The sequence below is a fragment of the Somniosus microcephalus genome, chromosome 1 (genome assembly GCF_052327205.1).
Source record: "Somniosus microcephalus isolate GS21.2 chromosome 1, FLI_Smic_1.0, whole genome shotgun sequence".
Taxonomy (NCBI): domain Eukaryota; kingdom Metazoa; phylum Chordata; class Chondrichthyes; order Squaliformes; family Somniosidae; genus Somniosus; species Somniosus microcephalus.
The window spans coordinates 407535894-407557859 of NC_140987.1; the positions used below are offsets into that span (position 1 = coordinate 407535894).

The following is a 21966-nucleotide window of genomic DNA, read 5'->3' on the forward strand; positions in this document are numbered from 1 at the left end:
CTAGATTATCCTGTGGATCATTCTCATTATCATGCTCATCAACATCTACTACCACATCTTCCTCCCTTTCCTGCAGCAGTTTGTCCTCCTCATCCAGCTGGACTCTTCTCAAATGCATAATTATGCAGGATACTGAAGGCAATGCCCATCATCAATACTAATGTTGGAGTATAGTGTACAGCATCATCAGACGTACCCAGAAGGCAGAATTGTAGTTTCAGCATTCCAAAGATGAGCTCTAATAGGACTCTAGTGTATGTATGGGCCTTGTTCCACTCCTCAGCATTACTGTGAGAAATTCTGAGCCAGGTTTGCAGAGGGTGCTCCTTATCCAAAAAGCCATCTGTTAGTCTTCTTCTGATTGGCAAAAAGACCTAGCGCAGAGGGCTGACTCATTATAACTGCATCACTCTAACTGCCTCATGTTGACGTGCAGGATCACATGCCTGTGGTCACAAACTAGCCGCACATATAGAGAATGGTATTCCTTCCTGTTGATGTAAGCCACCGTATCTTCTGCTGGTGCTTTGGAATCCTGCTACTTGGAAAAGGTCTCTCAGATTGGGAAGCTGCCTCCATGGAGATTGAAATGAACTGGGCAGCTCTAATGAACATTGCATCAGTCACCTGCCAATTGCAATAGTGGACCACTGACTGAAATGTTGCAGAAATCCCCTGCACTGGAACATACGAACAATGATGGACAGGTAAAGACCATCTGGTCTATCGAGCCTGTCCCACACAATTACAATACCTTGTGTATCACAACATATACACTCCATCCCACCTAAAACCATGTGATCTCCTGGGAGAGGCAAAAAATTTTTTTTTTTAAACCCAGGCCAATTTGGGGGGAAAAAATCTGGGAAATTTCTCTCTGACCCATCTAGGCAATTGAAAGGGCCCTGGTGAGACCACACCTGGAGTATTGTGTACAGTTTTGGTCTCCTTACCTAAGGAAGGATATACTTGCCATAGAGGGAATGCAACGAAGGTTCACCAGACTGATTCCTGGGATAATGGGATTGTCCTATGAGGAGAGATTGAGTAGACTAGGCCTATATTCTCTGGAGTTTAGAAGAATGAGAGGTGATCTCATTGAAACATACAAAATTCTTACAGGGCTTGACAGGGTAGATGCATGGAGGATGTTTCCCCTGGCTGGGGAGTCGAGAACCAGGGGTCACAGTCTCAGAATAAGGGGTCGGCCATTTAGGACTGAGATGAGGAGAAATTTCTTCACTCAGAGGGTGGTGAATCTTTGGAATTCTCTACCCCAGAGGGCTGTGGAGACTCAGTCGTTGAGTGTATTCAAGACAGTGATCGATAGAGTTTTGGATATTAAGGGAATCAAGGGATATGGGATAGTGCAGGAAAGTGGAGATGAGGTAGAAGATCAGCCATGATCTTACTGAATGGCAGAGCTGGCTCGAAGGGCCAAATGGCCTACTCCTGCACCTATTTCTTATGTTCTTATGAAACTAGTCCAGGAGATCACTCTGGCCCTGAATTCCTTGCAGTACCTACCTTCTGTAAGAGGTGATCTCCGCCCCAGCCAGAAACAGGTCCAGCTCTCGCCTGAAAGAATTCAGCGAGCCCGCGCCACCGCTCGAGACGGCAGCCTACTCCAGAGGTTCACTATTCTCTGGGAAAAGAACCACCTCCTGACATCTAACCTAGATCTGGCCTTATACAACTTAAATTTGTGATCCCTGGTCCTCCCTAACCTATTTAATAGAAACAAACTGTCAGCTGGAACACAATCTATTCCCTTCATATGTGCAAAATGTCATCTCCATGGACAAAGCACTGGAATTCCTTGAAGATGACTTCAGGTCAGGTTCCAGGAACCTGCATAATACTTGAAGCACATCTTTTGTGCATTTGAGTCTCCTCAGGCACTGTTCTTATACAGCTGAAGATAAGAGTTCTGTCATGAATCTTATCATTCATGAAGAAATGACTCATGAAATAACACTGGGCAGCCAGCTGGTGGCGCCGTCCAAGGAGTATAAATACTCAGGCGTGGGCCCAGCTTGCCCAGGACATTTTTGTAACCAGGAACTAGTGATGTAACTAGAATCTCATGGTTGTGAAACAGTTGATTAAAGCCTTGTTTTATACTCAACCAAGTGCTTAATGAGTTTTCTTACACCAAGTTCTATGCTATGTACAGTCTGGTGGCTGGATAACTCCTTAACCTCCTCAGTCCCCTTTGATATAGCCAGAACCTTCTCTGGCCCTATTGCTCTTCCTCGTTATGATGATAGAAGGCCATATAAAGAGGAATACCCAAAGGTAATGTCATGCTTTCTGGCACCTCAAAGGAAATTTCCTCTAATAAGATATTGCAGATTACTTTAAAACCCTTCCACCCCAAATTCACAGCTTTAGGCCTCAGTAGTAATGAGCCTTAAGATAAAGGCCTAGAAATTCAGATGGTTTGCGCCACCCGTTACCACCATGAATTGGTAAAAAAAAGTAAACCAGCGCTTTTCCGCCAGCTGGTGGCAGGTCCCATGGCAGCAGCCATTTTTCGGTAGGTCGCCAGCACTGCCGTTACCTGCCATCGGCGAAAGTATTTTAATGAGCCGGAGTGTGACATGAAATGGCGTACAACGCCGAGTTGACGCCAGCTCATCTGTTTTGGAGTTCACTGCACCCACTGCCGCCCACTCTAAATCACACCAGTGAGTGCTGTTGCTGAAAGATGTTTCAGCAGCGTTAACAGCCATGAGGTGTTTGACAGGACTTAGGAGGATGGACGCTGACAAGTGGAAAACACCTCAGATTGATGCCAGAACTTCAAACGTCTCCTTTGCCAAGGTTATTCTTCAAAACTTTCAATTTTTGCTCACCCCCTAGCAAATCTGGACTCAACTGCTTAAGATTTTAAAGAATCATAAATAATTTATTCAAAATTCCATAGCCAATTATTAATCAAATAATAATATTGTGTCGAGTATGTAAGACCCACTAAATGCTGCCATGATGACTACACATTTAAACACTTTCAAGAGTAACCAATGGGGAAAGATTAGTGTGACAGAGAACACAGATGCATTCATTCCATAAACTATTAAAAAATCCACCAACATCGGGTGGCAGCTAATATTTTTGGAGCAAGTACAGCAACTGTTCGGGACGCTCCTTTCTTCCCGCTCCCCTACACTGCAAGCGGGAGACAGAGGTGATCTTTGGCCTCCTTCTGAGATTAGCGCAGCAAAGAGCGCGTTCCACTAGAAAATCACTGCCACACTAGAAAATCACCGCCACGCTGATGTTAATGAGCAGACAGTGCCAAAATGCCGGTACTGCCTGTGGTCTCTCAGCTGGCGGCCGTTATCCTTGGCCGCCAATGTTACCGGCAGGTTTCCAGCATTCCCCAATTTCTAGGCCGAAGTGCTTAAATGACAGGAGCAATAAAATATCTCCCCAGATAAATCCTCTCCTTACCATAGATCAAAAATCTCACCTCACTAACATAAACACTTAAGTTTGCCACTAACATCTTCCACTGAAATTTATATCTTGAGATCTGGGCCTGCCTTTTCCATTCCAGGGTGCCTCTGTGACCGACGTATGGTGGGGTGGGATATGAAGAATTATCATGAATGACGTTGCAACAATATCCTACCCCTCGTTTGCATCTCCTCCACTTCATCTCTGGTAAACCTTGGCAGTGCTAGTCCCAGGGGCCAGTAAAATTCGGCGGATCCATGCCAGCCAGAGCCTCAGTGTCGCGCCAGCCAGAGCCTATCTCTGCCCACACTCACCACTTGTGTAATCAGTTTTGATGGGAAGTGATCCAGAATATCCAGGCCTACATCCCTCTAAACAGTACATCACTCACCTCGTCTCCCTCCTCCCTCCCTCTCCTCGGCACTTATAGTTCAGAACGAGTCTGATTATCATCTTTTATTATATTTATATATACAGGTTTATTAGGATCACAGTGATTCAGTAGAGTAGATTGAAGAGCACAAATTATAATACATTTGTGCTATCAGAATACTGCACCCAGTTATCCTGATCCTTACTATACTGTTCATGTCTCTAATAGCAAATATGGCACTAAAAATCAGGTGAAAGTAATACCTGTACTGTCTTTAAGAGTGCCTGCAGCTGCTACACTTAGATATGGATTTGCTTTAACCTGGCTGATATAATCAAGGCACATTTTCAAATGTTGTTCCCAGGAGCGGTGACACACTCCTTGAGCTACAAATAATGGAAGTGGGAGGCACTCATTATGTTATTCTCAGAAGAGCAGGTAATCCTAATGCCCTGGCCAACATTCTCTCACCCACTGAAAAAAACCATGCTATATCTTGCTCCACATCCCCACCAGTTCCCCAGACACCCATTTAATGTGAAAATTGACATGTTTTTGGATGAGATCGAACTAATTCCTAAATGATCAAATTTATTGAAGCTAATAATACAGGAATGCTTTCAATTATTCACGTGTGAGTCCAGATAGAGTGTAGGCAGACTACTCAACATGGAGAGGATTGTAGCTAAGCCTGATCCCATTCTCACCCAACGCCCATGGTGTAACCAACCTCATTACAAATCTCTCCAGGGTCACTGGATAGTGATCAGGAGTGGTTGATTTTCCCCCTCCCTAGTCCAGAGTTGCCACAGTATTGTAACAGCCCAAGTGCCGCCCTATCTGAGATCAGCCAACTCAACACAGAATTCTTTGAAGCATTTTGAATGTTCTAAAACAATAATCATTTTTATAACATATCTGCTGTGAACAACGTGCGAGCGGTTTTCAGTTCAGTGGCAATCTCCGTGTTGTCAATGCTCAGCAATAACATATGTGATCAGTGAAAATGAAACACCAGCCTGTGAAAGTTTAAACTTTCATCGTGACAAACCTCTGCCCTGTAGGCACTCGGAAGGTACGTTCCAAATCACGCTCATTCTTCCAACTAGCCAATCAGTCCCACTCTTAGGATTATTCTAGCTTTTAAAATTTGAATCATATTAAAAAGAAAAAGCAAAAGTTCTATAATGAATGGAGAGACGGGGTATATGTGTTGGGGATAACCATGTGGCATCACCATGTGGCAAAACTATCCTTGGCATTGTTTTAACACCAAATAAACAGATTGCTTATTTGCTATCAGCCTAGTACCACAGCCCTGTATATATGTTTTAATATAGGGCAAGTGATGTGTTGTTAGATCGGCTCAGAAGCTGGCATTTCACTGCCAGCAGGACTATGTGTGTACTCGGGCAACACTGTATACAGTAAGTGTAGAAATTCACTGGGTTTGTCTCAGGATGTTGGACCACAACATCGGATATGCCCTATTTATTTATAAAAGTATACTATACCATATACTATATAACATTCCACCCAGAAAAAGGCATCCAGAAACTATTAAAAATTCAGACACTGCTATCCAAGACACAATTCAATGAATCTTGCTATTATGTATATATTATATATACACAATATATATACACAATCGGGTCGAGTTATAACAAAAACAAGTTTTAGAAAGAAATACATCTGTGCTTACCTATTACCCGCCGGTCGCTCATTTTGCTGAGGAATGTTCTCAAGCTTTTAAAGTGGAAACTCCGTGACCTCCTGGGGACAGTCGGCGGCTCGGAACCATCCATCGCCGCCGAGATGGCAGCCCCCCGAGCCGGCTGCAAGTGAGACATGTGCCTGGTGTAGGTGTGAATATCCTGCAGAGGACAACGCTTGGCATCCTCCGAGCCCAGGCGCCCCGGGCACACAGCGAGGATTTCTCTTTCAATCTGTGCTGGTGTAAAGTGGCGGGGAGGGGCTGAGTCAAGGCGCTCTGCTCACTCACTCCTGCTCACTTCGCTCGGATTGGAACAAACGGGGGTTTTTTTCTGCAGCTGCGGGAAGTTTGCAGCAAAGCCACAGTTTGAAGTCAGCAACAACTCAAAATGAGATCATGGATCATTTCTCAGCCTCCTGCACACCCACCCAACACACTCCTAGGAGAGAGGGATTACCAAAACAAACTACCGTATCCAACTGTCCCAAGATTATCATAGTCGAGAATCATACAGCACAGAAGGAGGCCATTCGGCCCATCGTGCCTGTGCCGGCTCTTTGAAACAGCTATCCAACTATTCCCACTCCCCTCCTCTATCCCCATTTCACTATTTAAATTTCTTTCCACAATGAGCCTTTAAAATGTTTTCCTGAAGATGCTGATTCCTTCTGATACAGAACCATAGCTGCTGAATACTCTCTGCATAGGTGCAATCACTGGGCCGGATGAGGGGGGTTACACGCCACCACATATTTTTGACATGGGTTATCTCCTAATTAAATCTTGGAATTACTCCGCCCCCAAACTCTTGCTGGGGTATGGATTCAACAAGTGTCACCGGCCATCCACTATCTCAACCAACTGGTCCTTCTTCACGTGGGGGCCGAGACAGTGGGTGTCATTAGGATATTCGACCATGGTTGGAACATCACAGCTGAGCCTTAACCTGACATCCACACAGTCTAGCAAGGGTCACTGAGCAGCAATCAAAAATGAGAGCCTTCATTAATTGTTCCCCCTCTCTAGCCTAGGGACACTGAGGTAATTTTAATACAAATCATTTTCATTCATCAGTATTGGACTGCACCCAAATCTTGAACAACATCCAAAGGCCACATCAAATTCGATAAGTGGCAACTTTCAAATCATGTATTTGCCATCCAGCCTATGTTAGGATTGACATTTTACTTCATTTTATATATCACTAGCTGGAGTACCCGGCATTGCCAAGGGAACTGAAGAACCCTCTGCCATGTTTATAAAACTGTTTATAAAACTGTTGGGATTGAAGAACTCTTCCTAAGCACTCAGGAGGTGGTTCTTTAACTTCGTTTTTTGTTAATGGGGATCGCCAGTAGCCATATACTCCAGGTTTTATAGTTTTGGGTATGTCTCGCCTGGTCAACAGCTTGCCGTGCCTGAGTCTGGTCAGAAGTCTCTGAGGCTCTGGCTTAGGTATGTCTCGCCTGGTCAACAGCTTGCCGTGCCTGAGTCTGGTCAGGAGTCTCTGACTCCCCCCTCCCTCTCTGTCCCCCTCCCTCCCTCACCCTCTCTCCCTCCCTCCCTTCAGGGGAAGGAGAGAGAGAGAGGGGGGAAGGAGAGAGAGAGAGGGGGAAGGAGAAATATGCAAAAAACTGGAAAAGCTCGAAATGGCCATAAAAGATAACCAAAACCCGCTAGACTCCATAATAACAGAAAAAGAACTAGTTGAAAAACTCAAGGACCTGCGACCAGGAAAAGCTTGCGGTGCAGACGGCATACTAAGCGAGATGATTAAACACACAGACGATAAAATGAAACTGGCTATCCTAAAACTCTTCAACTTGGTTCTGAGTGTCGGTTACTTCCCTGATATCTGGAACAAAGGACTCATAATGCCCATATACAAAAGTGGGGACAAAGTCGACCCAAATAACTATCGAGGCATCTGTGTAAACAGTAACCTGGGGAAGGTATTCTGTAGTATCATAAACAAAAGACTTATAAACTTCCTTGAGGAGCACAATGTCTTGAGTAAAAGCCAAATTGGATTCCTGCCAAACTATAGAACATCAGATCATATCTTCACCCTACAGACCCTAATTGACAAACACGTTCATCAAAACAAAAGCAAAATCTACGCATGCTTTATAGATTTCCAGAAGGCTTTCGATTCCATCTGGCACGACGGTTTATTCCTGAAACTTATCGAAAGCGGGGTAGGGGGAAAAACATATGATGTAATTAAATCAATGTATACAAACAACAAATGTGCAGTTAAAATTGGAGAAAAACAAACAAAATACTTCCCACAGGGGCGGGGGGTGACGCAGGGCTCGCCCATCTCACCGACACTCTTTAATATTTACATAAATGAATTGGCAAAACTACTTGAACAATCTACAGCACCTGGCCTCACCCTATATGAATCCAAGGTTAAATTCCTCCTCTATGCAGATGACCTGGTTCTGCTGTCACCAACTAAGGAGGGTCTACAGCAGAACCTGGATCTGCTGGAGTCGTTCTGCCAGACCTGGGCCCTGACAATAAATCCCCAAAAAACCAAAGTCCTTGTGTTCCAGCAAAGATCCAGACATCAGGGACCCAAAATAAATTTCACACTAGGAACAACCAAAATTGAACAAACCACTAACTACACATACTTGGGCTTAAAAATCAGTTCTACGGGAAATTTTCATCTGGCTGTGAATGAACTGAAAGAGAAAGCAAGAAGGGCTTTCTATGCCATTAAAAAATCAATCCAAATAGAAATCCCAATTAGCATTTGGCTCAAAATTTTTAAATCAGTAATTGAACCAATGGCAGTGAGGTGTGGGGACTGCTAACACAACAAGAATTTGCAAAATGGGACAAACACCCAATTGAGGTCCTACATGCAGAATTCTGTAAAAGTATCCTCCGGACTCAAAGGAAAACCGTAAACAATGCATGCAGGGCAGAACTAGGCCAATATCCATTAATAATCACTATCCAAAAAAGAGCCACCAAATTTTGGAAACACCTAGAAATGAGCAACCCCCAATGCTATCATTACGAAGCCCTGAAATGCCAAGAGAGGACCATAAAGAAGAATACCGTCAGTCAACTAGTCCTGGGACTCAGTGAAGTAACTACTAACACTACTAACAATAACCAGCCCCAGGACAGTGACAGCGTAACACAAAGAATTCGACCCAACACAATCGTCGCTAAGCAAAAGGAAAAATATCTGTCATATTGGACAGAAACAACAAAAACCCAAAGCAAACTCAATTGCTACTTGGCCCTAAACAGACAATACAACATGGCTGATTACCTGACCATGGTAAAGGATAGCAAACTGAGAAAAACCTTGACAATGTACAGACTTAGTGAACATAGCCTGGCGATCGAAAAAGGTAGACACAGGCAGACCTGGCTACCAAGAGAGGACAGGATATGCTCTCACTGCAGTCAGGGAGTGGTGGAGACAGAGATGCACTTCCTCACAGCTTGTAGAAAATATCAGGGCATAAGGGAGAATTTCTACCCAAAATTCACAAAAATATGCCCGGAATTCAGAAATTTGAATGACGACCAAAAACTCCCATACCTACTAGGGGAAGAGAGAAATTGTGTAACCTTAGTGGCACACTATGTTACAGCTTGCCATAAACAGAGGGACAACCACTAAATATAAGAAAAGAGTATATACAAATTATATGAAGTATATTTATACACTCAGGGATATATCTGTTTATACACTGTATGGATAGATCTGTATTTTTGTGTACAACCATGAATGTTTTTCGATGTTTTGGCAACATAAGATGTACCTTGTCATGCCAATAAAGCGATTTGAATTGAATTGAAATTGAATTGAGAGAGAGGGGGAAGGAGAGAGAGAGAAAGGGGGAAGGAGAGAGAGAGAGGGGGAAGGAGAGAGAGAGGGAAGGAGAGAGAGAGAGGGAAGGAGAGAGAGAGAGAGAGAGAGGGAAGGAGAGAGAGAGAGGGGGAAGGAGAGAGAGAGAGGGGGAAGGAGAGAGGGGGGAAGGAGAGAGAGAGGGGGAAGGAGAGAGAGAGAGGGGGAAGGAGAGAGAGGGGGAAGGAGAGAGAGAGGGGGAAGGAGAGAGAGAGAGAGAGGGAAGGAGAGAGAGAGAGGGAAGGAGAGAGAGAAGGAAGAGGAGAGAGAGAGAGGGAAGGAGATAGAGAAGAGAGGAAGACACCCCGGGGAAGGGGTTGGACTCAGAGCCCGGCCCGGTGTCCCAGAGCCCCCATGCGCGGCATAGCACCTCAGGCCCGGCCGGAGTGACCCCAGCTCAGCTCCCGCTACGGCCCGCTGCCGGAGAGAGAGAGAGAGGGAAGGAGAGAGAGGGGGAAGGAGCGAGAGAGAGAGGGGGAAGGAGAGAGAGGGGGAAGGAGAGAGAGAGAGAGGGGGAAGGGGAGAGAGAGAGGGGGGAAGGAGCGAGAGAGAGAGGGGGAAGGAGAGAGAGAGAGGGGGAAGGAGAGAGAGCGAGAGAGAGGGGGAAGGAGAGAGAGAGAGAGGGAAAGAGAGAGAGAGAGAGAGGGAAGGAGAGAGAGAGAGAGAGAGAGAAGAGGAGAGAGAGAGAGAGAGAGAGGGAAGGAGAGAGTGAGGGAAGGAGATAGAGAAGAAAGGAAGACACCCCGGGGAAGGGGTTGGACTTAGAGCCCAGCCTTGGTGACCCAGAGCCCCCATGCGCGGCGTAGCGCCTCAGGCCCGGCCCGAGTGACCCCAGCTCAGCTCCCGCTCCGGCCTGCCACCGCCGCTCCCCTGCTCGATGTCTTTCGGGCTCTCAGGCCACACGGGTGTATCTGTCTCTGTGTGTGAATGCTCACTGTCTATCGGGCTCTCGGGCCGCGTGGTTGTCTCTGTCTATGTCTGTGTATCTGTTTTCCCAGTCCCGCACTCACGGCAGGCTGCAGGATTAGGCCCCACCCACACACGCCATGAAATGCCCCCCATGATGCACTGCGCTTCCCCCGTAGGACTGGTCAACCATCACATCACTCAACGCTAATGAGCGGATTTTGTCCGTTTTTTGAAAGTTTTCTGTATACTGTCCAAGTAATCTTTGTCTGACCAAAAAGTAAATATGCCTATGACACTCCCCTAATCATAAGCTTTCTTTTGATATAACATATGTGCAGGTAAGCTCTATAACCTTTGAGTTTACCGCGGACATACACACAGACAGACAGACAGACAGATCCATTTATATATATAAAATAATAACTAGCTGGAGTGCCCGGCGGTGCCGAGGGTTTTTTGAGGGCATGTTGTTGTTGGAAGAGAGTGAGAGAGTGACTGGGGGGAAGAAAGAGAGCGACTTGGGGGAAGAGAGAGAGCGACGGGGGGAAGAGAGAGAGCGACTGGGGGAAGAGAGAGAGCGACTGGGGGGAAGAGAGACAGCGACTGGGGGAAGAGAGAGAGCGACTGGGGGGAAGAGAGCGAGCGACTGGGGGGAAGAGAGAGATGACTGGGGGGAAGAGAGAGACGACTGGGGGAAGAGAGAGAGCGAAGGGGGGAAGAGAGAGAACGACTGGGGGCAAGAGAGAGAGCGACTGGGGGGAAGAGAGAGAGCGACTGGGGGGAAGAGAGAGAGTGACGGGGGAAGAGAGAGAGCGACTGGGGGAAGAGAGAGAGCGACTGGGGGGAAGAGAGAGAGAGCGACTGGGGGGAAGAGAGAGAGAGAGCGACGGGGGGAAGAGAGAGAGCGACTGGGAGGAAGAGAGAGAGCGACGGGGGGAAGAGAGAGAGCGACTGGGGGGAAGAGAGAGAGAGCGACTGGGGGGAAGAGAGAGAGTGACTGGGGGGAAGAGAGAGCGCGACTGGGGGGAAGAGAGAGATGACTGGGGGGAAGAGAGAGACGACTGGGGGAAGAGAGAGAGCGAAGGGGGGAAGAGAGAGAACGACTGGGGGCAAGAGAGAGAGCGACTGGGGGGAAGAGAGAGAGCGACTGGGGGGAAGAGAGAGAGTGACGGGGGAAGAGAGAGAGCGACTGGGGGAAGAGAGAGAGCGACTGGGGGGAAGAGAGAGAGAGCGACTGGGGGGAAGAGAGAGAGAGAGCGACGGGGGGAAGAGAGAGAGCGACTGGGAGGAAGAGAGAGAGCGACGGGGGGAAGAGAGAGAGCGACTGGGGGGAAGAGAGAGAGAGCGACTGGGGGGAAGAGAGAGAGTGACTGGGGGGAAGAGAGAGCGCGACTAGGGGGAAGGGGGGAAAGGGGGGGAAAGGGGGGGAAGGGGGGAAAGGGGGGAAAGGGGAGGGGAGGAAAGGGGAGGGGAGGGGGGGAAAGGGGGGAAAGGGGAGGGGAGGGGAAGGGGGAAAGGGGAGGAAAGGGGAGGGGAGGGGGAAAGGGATGGGGAGGGGGGAAAGGAGGAGGAAGGGGGGGAAGGGGGAGGAAGGGTGGAGGGGGGAGGGAGGGGGGAAGGAGGGGGAGGAAGGGGGGAGGGAGGGGAGGGGGTGAGGGGGAGGGAAGGGGAGGGAAGGGGAGGGGAGGGAAGGGGAGGGAAGGGGAGGAGGGGGGAAGGGAAGGGGAGGGGGAGGGAAGGGGAGGGAAGGGGAAGGGAAGGGGAGGGGAGGGGGAGGGAAGGGGAGGGGGAAGGGGGGAGGGGGAGGTGAGGGGGAGGGAAGGGGAGGGGAAGGGGGGAGGGGGTGGGGATGGGGGGGAGGAGCGAGGGGGAGGGAAGGGGGCGGGGGGAGGGGGAGGAGGGAGGAGGAGAGGGGGGGAGGAGGGAGGGAGGGGGGAGGAGGGAGGGGAGCGGGAGGAGGGAGGGGGAGAGGGGGGAGGGGGAAGAGGGGGGAGGGGGGGAGGAGGGAGAGCGGGGGAGAGGGGAGGGGGAGGGGAGAGGAGGGGGAGGAGGAGGGGGAGGGGAGGGGAGGGGTGGGGGAGGTGGGGGAAGGAGGGGGGAGCCAGCAGACCCTCTCCCCTCTGCCGGCGATGGCTCCGCTGAGCTCCGTGCCGCCCCACGCACTGACATGCCGAGCGCAGCGCCCCGGTCAACCCGAGCCCCGCCCTCCCGAGGCCGGGCCGGCTTGAGACGGCCGATTGCGGCTGGCCGGGCCCGGTTGCCTTGGTAACCCTCCTCCCCTCTCCGCTTCCTGATCTCCGGGACCGGGCCTGAGCGGCTTGAGACGGCCGATTGCGGCTGGCGAGCCCAGTTGCCGGGGTAACCCTTTCCGCTCCCCCTCCCCTCCCGAGCCCGGATTCCTCCTGGTCCTCGCCTCAGGTGGCACTGGCACTGGCAGCTTCAGCGCGTTGAGCCCGAGTTGGTGCTGCTTCATCTGAAAGTGGGAGGTGGAAGAGTGGCTTTAGCAAAAGGACAGGTTTGCTGAAAGGCATGCCAGATTGCGGCAAGGCTCTGACATGGCTGTACACTGAGGATGCATGCTGGCGGGGGGACCAAGTGGAAGGCAACAGGTGGAAAAGGTGAGAGTCTTACCCTCGCTGTCAGTAATTGGGTCGGCAGATGCAGTGGTCACTGGACCAGACAGACGTCCTCCAAGTATCTGGTGCACTCTCTGCTCCAGATCCGTGAGAGTGACCACTTGTGCAGGTCCGCCACCGGTTCGACGCTGCTCCTTTCTAATCTGTGCCATCTTGGACTGCAGGGGAAAGAAGGGGAGGTTCTGTTACATGAGGCCTTGAGACCTCATCGCATGCCCCCCATGGTGCAAGAGCCCTTACATGAGGCCTTGAGACCTCATCGCATGCCCCCCATGGTGCAAGAGCCCTTACATGAGGCCTTGAGACATCTGTCCATGTGTGTGGCCAGAAAGGGCCATGGGTGCATACTGACAGATGGCCATTGGGGCATCATTGCAGCAGGGTGCCCGAAGTCAGCTGCAGATGGAGGGAAGCACAAGTTTGGTAAACCATCACTCACCCTAACGATCCGTGTGAGGTCATTGAATTTCTTCCTGCACTGAACAGGGGTCCTGGTCGCCATGCTGCTGGAATTCACCCTCACAGCAACCTCCCTCCAAGATCGTCGATAAGCCTTCTGATTTGGCCTCTTGCCATTATCCGGATACAGGACCTCTCGACGGTGTTCAACTGCAGCCACCAAGTGGTCCAGAGCCTCAGTGCTGAAGCGCTCTGCTCTCTGCCTAACCTTCTCCATAATGCACAAGTTTCTAACGCCAGACAAGGGCGAGCGCCGAATCTGAGGCCTACAGGGCGTTGGGTGTTTAAGCTCAGTCTGACTGACCCGCCCCTTTAAGAGCCGGCCGGCGCCTGTAGGTCTCGTGCTTTCCCGTAATTGAGTTCACCTGCGCTGCACCCGTCTGCGTCGATATTGAGTAGCGCCTGGCCTTTTGCGCCTTAAGAGCACCATGCAACGGCTGATTTAGCGCCTCAATCCCCTTTAGGGGCGATGCAACCCAATATCGCGCCAGTCGGCGATAAGTTTCGTCTGGCTATAAACTTTGCGCATCGCCAGTTCTAACGCCTCAAGCGGGGCTATACCCAATTTCTGGGCCTATGTGTTTTAAAAGCAACTTTTTTTTTAAAGACGCAGAAAGCGGGAAAAAGAAATGAAAAGTTTGGAATCAAGATGGCAGCGACTCACCTCGGTTCAGAACGATAAGGCCCGCCCACACACGCACCGATTGGTCGACCGTCAGGTCACCGAAGCGTAGGATTGGTCAATCGTCCCATCACTCAACTCTAGGAGGGCTCGCCCGCAAGCGCCAGGAACCCACCCCCGCCCCCGCCACGCAGCGATTGGTCGACCGTCGGGTCACTCGACCGTACGATTGGTCGAACTCGACGTCACTCGATGCTAATGAGCGGATAATGAGCGGAATGTTGAACGTTTTTTGGATACCGTGGGCGCAATTTTTGTCTCGCCGAAACGTAAATACGCTTATGACAGTTCTGGAATCGTAAGCTTTCTTTTGATGTAACACACGTGTAGGTACGCTCTATAACTTTCGAGTTTATACAATACAGACAGACAAACAGACAGACGGAATGACAGACAGACAGATCGACCGCTTTATATATATAGATGCCCGGCGGTGCCGAGGCTTTTTCGAGGGCATGTTGTTGTTGGAAGAGAGAGAGCGACTGGGGGGGAAGAGAGAGAGCGACTGGGGGGGAAGACAGAGCGCGACTGGGGGGGAAGAGAGAGCGACTGGGGGGGAAGAGAGAGAGAGAGCGACGGGGGGAAGAGAGAGAGAGAGCGACTGCGGGGGGAAGAGAAAGAGAGAGCGACTGGGGGGGAAGAGAGCGAGAGAGCGACTGGGGGGGAAGAGAGAGAGCGACTGGGGGGAAGAGAGAGAGCGACTGGGGGGGAAGAGAGAGAGCGACTGGGGGGGAAGAGAGAGAGCGACTGGGGGGGAAGAGAGAGAGCGACTGGGGGGGAAGAGAGAGAGCAACTGAGGGGAAGAGAGAGAGCGACTGGGGGGAAGAGAGAGAGAGAGCAACTGGGGGGGAGAGAGAGAGCGACTGGGGGGAAGAGAGAGAGCGCCTGGAGGGAAGAGAGAGAGCGACTGGGGGGAAGAGAGAGAGCAACTGGGGGAAGAGAGAGAGCGACTGGGGGGAAGAGAGAGCGCGACTGGGGGGAAGAGAGAGAGCGACTGGGGGGAAGAGAGAGAGCGACTGGGGGGAAGAGAGCGAGCGACTGGGGGGAAGTGAGAGAGCGACTGGGGGGAAGAGAGAGAGCGACTGGGGGGAAGAGAGAGAGCGACTGGGGGGAAGAGAGAGAGCGACTGGGGGGAAGAGAGAGAGCGACTGGGGGGAAGAGAGAGAGCGACTGGGGGGAAGAGAGAGAGCGACTGGGGGAAGAGAGAGAGCGACTGGGGGAAGAGAGAGAGAGCGACTGGGGGGAAGAGAGAGAGCGACTGGGGGGAAGAGAGTGAGCGACTGGGGGGAAGAGAGAGCGACTGGGTGGGAAGAGAGAGAGCGACTGGGGGGAAGAGAGAGAGCGACTGGGGGGAAGAGAGAGAGCGACTGGGGGGAAGAGAGAGCGAGAGACTGGGGGAGAGAGAGAGAGAGACTGGGGGAGAGAGAGCGAGAGACTGGGGGAGAGAGAGAGCGAGAGACTGGGGGAGAGAGAGAGAGAGAGAGACTGGGGGGGAGAGAGAGAGAGAGAGACTGGGGGAGAGAGAGAGAGAGAGACTGGGGGAGAGAGAGAGAGAGAGAGACTGGGGAAGAGAGAGAGAGAGACTGGGGGAGAGAGAGAGATAGAGACTGGGGGGGAGAGAGAGAGAGACTGGGGGAGAGAGAGAGATAGAGACTGGGGGGGAGAGAGAGAGAGAGAGAGACTGGGAGAGAGAGAGAGAGACTGGGGGGAGAGAGAGAGAGAGAGACTGGGGGAGAGAGAGAGAGAGAGAGAGACTGGGGGAGAGAGAGCAAGAGAGAGACGGGGGGGAAAGAGAGAGAGAGAGACTGGGGGAGAGAGAGAGAGAGAGACTGGGGGAGAGAGAGAGAGACTGGGGGAGAGAGAGAGAGACTGGGGGAGAAGAGAGAGAGAGAGAGACTGGGGGGAGACTCACCGCCGCCGCCAACTACTCGCAGCACGTTTGCAGCCGGCCGTCTGATGGCGCGGCGCTCCGAGGTCAGGTAAGGAGGAGGGCAGCGGGTAGACTGGAGCCCTGGGCCTGGCCTCCCGCTCAGAGCCCGGGAGCCCCGGGGCGGTGGCACTGCCTGCAGCAGGCAGAGAGCAGCCCCGAGTCCCCCCTGCGTGAGGAGGAGGAGGGGCTGCGGCGGAAAACGCTGCCCTGCTCACAGCCATCAAAGCAGGAGCGTGTTTCTTCCTCCGGCCGGCCAATCGCGGCCTGGCGCTTCAGGCCCGGCCGGGCTCTCGGGACGAGACTGAACACGGGGGCGGGGTCAACAGCCCTGGGTGGACGTGCGCCGTGCGCGTGCCTCCGGGGCTTGTTGTTGTTGGCGGTTGCACTGAGGCTGCAGCGCGAGTGCGAATGAAGTTTGAGCAACTTCCAAGCAGATTGAGTTGTCCTGCCGCAGCCTCAGTTCCGCCCCACCAGCCTTTACAAAGATAGCGGTGGTGGCTATGTTCGGCTCAGACCCGCCCGGCCAGCCTTTAGAAAGATGGCGGCGATTGCGGGCCGCTTGTTGAGTGGGACGGGAGGTGCCTAGCTCGGGCGTGGCTGGGCAACAGAGGCCGAGGCTTCAAGGCCTAGAAAAACGGTGAAAGGTAGGAAAATTAATGAGGTTAGAGAAAAGATTTACAAATTAATTAATTTTTTTTTAAAACAATTTGTGTTTTAAAAGCAACTTTTTTTTTGCTGGAAATCTAGGTTTGAAAATAAACACGCAGAAAGTGGGAAAAAGAAATGAAGAGTTAGGAATCAAGATGGCGGCCACTCATCTCAGCTCAGAAGGTTTAGGCCCGCCCACACACGCACCGATTGGTCAACCATCAGGTCACTGAACTGTAGGATTGGTCAATCATCACGTCACTCAACTCTAGGATGGCCCGCCCGCACACGCAATGAACCTGCCCCCGCGATGCAGCGATTGGTCAACCGTCAGGCCGCTCGACTGTACGATTGGTCAACCTTCACGTCACTCAATGCTAATGAGCGGATAATGAGCGGAATTTTCAACATTTTTTGGATAACGCCTGAACAATTTTTGTCTGACCAAAAAGTAAATACGCTTATAACCATTCCAGAATCATAAGCTTTCTTTTGATATAACACATGTGTAGGTACGCTCTATAACTTTTGAGTGTATAGAGTACATACAGACAGACAGACGGAAGGACAGACAGACAGACAGAAGAGCTATTTTATACATATAGATTATTAACATTTGTGCTCAGGATCTTTGTCTCAAATTCAAAGAACTGAGTGTCCTACTCCTTTCTTCCTCATGTGCTTATCTAGCTTCCCCTTAAATGCATATGGGAAAGCTAGATAAGTTACATCAGTTACTAGCAGCACTGCAGCTGGGTAGCTTCAGTGAATGAAAGTGAATGCATTGAATTACACCACTAAGTTATTTTGGTCATCCGTTGCCCAGCATGTGTGCCTTCTGACTTTCTCCAGTTGAAAGGGCGCGCTAGCAATCTCTTCCAAGCTTCTTTCACTGTAATGAGAGAAGCTCCCGAGATCAGAAATCAGTGTTGGAACACTCTCTTTTGGGACCCAGTAACAATTGAATCCACAACAAAAGTTCACAAGTTTGAATCCCAGCACTGGCTCATTCATCAATTGACTTTGTTTATACGCTGGCACAGTCTCACCAATTCTCAACTAGTTCTCCAACATAATATTAAGTAATTACTTCGGGTGCAATAAAAAATACACCTGAATTCCACTGCCTGCTGGCTAGTCTCACAGTGACATTGCTGGTAAGCACGGGAAAGTACACAGACACAAGAAGGCATGGCAGTAAGAGTAGCTGGCCAAAGGGAGAGGAACATTTAAAAAATGTTTTGTAAATTTTCAATTTTTGATTCAGAACATGCCTCAACAAGCTCTTTGCCCAGAGTAATACAATCCAATCATTGCAAAGATCAATAAAAGCAAAAAGTGAAAGACCACTGAAAAGCTAAACAGCGCACTGGGTGAACAAGTTCACTCTCACTCAGTAGGTGAGGTCCCCATTGTCCTTTACGTTTAGTGTTTTGTTTAGTCTGTGCTCCACTTGCCACGGGTTAGTGGCTCAGGTTTCATTTCCCTAATTGATCAGGAGATGCAGCATTTCCTCCTAAGACTGCATCATTTCCAGTGTGTTGACAGCAACAGGAAGAAAAGCAGCCAAGCCAGAATCAACTGAGGTGAGAGAAAATGGGGTATGAATTCCAGCAGCACTCAAAGGGAAATTCTACACGGTCACTCTGCATTTACCTCCCTCCTAACATTTAACAGTCATACTGATCTACTGGCTCTTTTTGAACTTTTAGAAGGGGTTCATTTTCTACTCTCCTTTCATAAAGGAGCTGACTTATTAAGGGGTATGACTCCATAGACTCTGCCAGCCCTCCAGTCTCACTCAAAATACTTCTCTTCATGTGGCAATCTAGGCAGTGACTCTTGGCAGCCTATTTGGCTATGGAGGCCATCATAGTTGAGCCCAGTTCTGCCCTCACCCACTGTCGAGATACATGCACCTTTCCAGCAGGGATCACTAGAGTGGGGAGTCTAGCTGCTTTTTCCCTCCTTTGCCCACAGGTGTTTGGCCAATTGTTAGACCCCCAGGGCTGACCCAGCTGAGATCAACTAAATTAGCCCAGACCAGGGATCAAACCTGCTCTGTATTAATCGATTCTACAGCATCTGGTGCATTTACTCTCTCTCCAAACTTTCCAAGACAAGTAGTGAGTGATTCAGCGAGCATCATGTAAAGGATTAAGTCAGCATGTGATAGGTGCTATAATTAAATTGAAGGAATTCAAACTTCCATGTCAGACCTGCTCAGTTGCTTTCTGGAGTACCATAGAATCATAGAAATTTACGGCACAGAAGGAGGCCATTCGGCCCATCGTGTCTGTGCCTGCCGAAAAATCTAATCCCACTCTTGGTCCACAGTCCTGTAGATTACGGCACTTCAAGTGATCTGTACAAGGTCAGGATCAGACACTTCCTGCACTTGAGGTAAACACGATTGTTCTGCTTTTCTCGGTGAGCAGTTAAAAATCACATATATTTTTGGACTGTTCCCTTTCAATTTCTTCCTCTTCTTTCTGCCAATACTAAGGAATTTGGAATTCATTCTGAGGCTGTTACACTGATCCTCTTTTTTTCTGCTGACAATTTAATTAAATTAGTTCTTTAATTGGAATGTCTTTAGCGGGAACTAAGGACAACCAATCAGGCAATTAGATAATGACTCTGCAGTTGTTGGGTGGACAGTCAGGGCCCTGTGATTCCACTCAGAAATAGTCCTGCCAATTGTAAGGAAACTGACTGAGGAGGGCACCAAGGTTCCAGATAGAAGCCACAGATCTTAAAGAAAATGGGCCTGGAAACTGCAAATAGGAAAAATAGAGAGACTTGAGTTCATATAGTATATTAGCACATCCTTAAAAATATCACAAGACATTTTGCATACAGTAAAATGACTTCTGAACTGCAGTGACTGCTATTACGTAGGCAAATGCAGCTGCCATTCTATGCCACTAAAGTCCCACAAACATCAATAAGATAAATGTAGTTTGTGTGTTTTTAGAGGTGGTTGGTGAAGGAGAAATACTGGCCAGGACACGAGGAGAACTCCCTAATACACTTCAAATAGCACCGTGGAATCTTTAACCAACAGACGATGCATAGAATAGCACCTTCAGCAATGCAGTACTTCCACAGCACTGTGCTGGACTGCCAGCTAAAGAAATGGCCACAATTAAATTGGGGAAGCTGCAGGAATATGAATAGTTATACTACGGCCTTCTTCAGGAATCTTCAGCTCCTCGTGCAAGTGTCTTAGGACATTTCCAGATGAGAGAGCCTGGTATTGTACACACAGGTGATGGCGTAAAGGTGGGTCCTATTGGAGCTTCTTAAGGTATCTGTCATGCCTCCTCTGATCCTCTTCCACCACATCCTACAAATAAAGGTATGTCTATACAGGTACCCATAGATCCTCACAAATGAGCTCGTTAAGTTAATTCACTGGATGAACAAGCATAGTTTAGCAGTACAGCTTTAAGAAGCTGTCAGGAATTCTACAAGAAGTTTTATCACTTTCCTTTGTCCAACAGCAGCAATATAGCAGAGAAACAGTGACTTGCAAACAGATTCACTAAAATGGATCGTTTACCTTTAAGACCAAGGACCTGCTGAAGGAAAGAGGCCTCCCTTGCAGTGCGTGTTTTATATCAACACTGAACCACTGAAGTGTTGGGCACTCCACTTGCACTATTTGCATAAAAATTGAGACTTTAATGAGCCTAGTACACAAGTGGTGCAGAGGCTCCAAGAATCTGAGGTGCTTCTGGGTCACATTGCTGAGCAGTGTGTGCATCGCGTACTCCTTAGGCTCCAGCACGATAACATAGGGAGCCAGGACCCCATGCAATTTCAATTTCAATTTCAATTTCAATTTCAATTTTATTGGTCACATAACTAAATACAAGAAGTGTAATCTAGTCGGTGAAATGTTTTTTTCTTGACGAGCCGAGAGCACCAAGCAGCAAGAACACTTCGCTGCCTGGTACGCACGGAGCTCGCAAGGACGGCAGCCATCTTCATCGGTGCCATCACAAAAAAACACATACTGACATATACACGCATACATACTTTAAATATAAATAAAGCAGGCATAAAATAAATAAAAGACATAAAAAGACAGCACATAAAATGAACAATAATGTAAAAAAAGTAATTTCTACAGCAATTACATTGATATTTCTACCCAGGCTTCTAGAATAATCTTTGGTTACAGGGTGGCCGCACTGGGAGAGCATCGTGAGGAACTCACAACTTATAATTAAATAAATGTAATTAATTAATTAATTAATTAATTAATTAAATTAAATAAATAAAGTGCCCCCTCAGTCTTTCTCGATGTTTCCATCTTGGTCTCTTTCGATGTTTCCCCTCTCTCTCTCTCAATGTTTCCTCTGTCTTTCTCGATGTTTCCTCTCAGTTTTTCTCAATGTTTCCCCTTGGTTTCTTCCACACACCTGACCTGCACATTACCCCTGGCTGTCCAACTTGGCGTCCTGGTAACCGGGTTCCGCTCCAGCTCTCATCCTTCAAACTGTCTCTCCAGCTCTCGACCTTCAAACTGTCTCTCCAGCTCTCGACCTTCAAACTGTCACTCCAGCTCTCGACCTTCAAACTGTCACTCCAGCTCCCGACCTTCAAACTGTCTCTCCAGCTCTCGACTGGACTGACACTGCAATATGAGTGCCCAAGGCTGCATTATTCACCCTAACTAGTGTGGTGTTTTTGGTCAATTTCTTAATTCTTTTCCCACTGAAGGTGTTGACTCTTGATGGGGTATGGTTCTATTGAAGCTGGCAGCCAATGGTACCTGATTCAAGTGGCTGGTCTTCATGCATGAGCCTTGCAGTGAGTGTCAGCAGGCTATTCAACCATGAGGAATATCAGAACAAGTCTAATCCTCACCTGTCTTCACCTGGTGTCCATATTTGTGCACTTACTGGCAGGAGTCACTGGATGGTGATCAGGAGTGGGAATCCAGATAATTTTCTCCTCCCTTATTCAGAAGCACATATGACAGTTGTAGCAATCACACTTGGAATATTCTGTACAGTTCTGGTCACCACATTACAAAAAGGATATTGGAACAATTGAAAGCGTACAGAAGACAACAAACAGAACGACTGAGGGAATGGAGCGATTCAATTATAATTGCATTTGTGTAATGTGCTCACTGGAAAAGAAGTGGTTGAAAGGTGATATGATTGCTGTTTTTAGGATTCTGAAAGGACTAGATAATGTAGACCATGACAAGCTCTTTCACCTTGTCCAGAACAGTAAAACCAGAGGACACGACCTGC

The 21966-nt window shown here is 49.1% G+C and overlaps 1 protein-coding gene across 3 annotated transcripts in view; it reads right to left on the reverse strand.

The window, feature by feature from the left end:
- Nucleotides 1-21966, reverse strand: part of stard8 (StAR related lipid transfer domain containing 8) — a 136674-nt gene that overhangs the window by 98688 nt on the left and 16020 nt on the right. For 2 of the 3 annotated variants that reach the window (XM_085998426.1, XM_085998406.1), the window contains exon 1: nt 5538-6032. The exons of the other annotated variant lie outside the window; for it this stretch is intronic. In XM_085998426.1, coding sequence (XP_085854552.1) covers nt 5538-5685 — 148 coding nt within the window. In that variant the 5' untranslated portion in view covers nt 5686-6032. Of the gene's footprint in view, nt 1-5537; nt 6033-21966 lie in introns of those variants that run through there. 3 annotated transcript variants of the gene reach the window in all.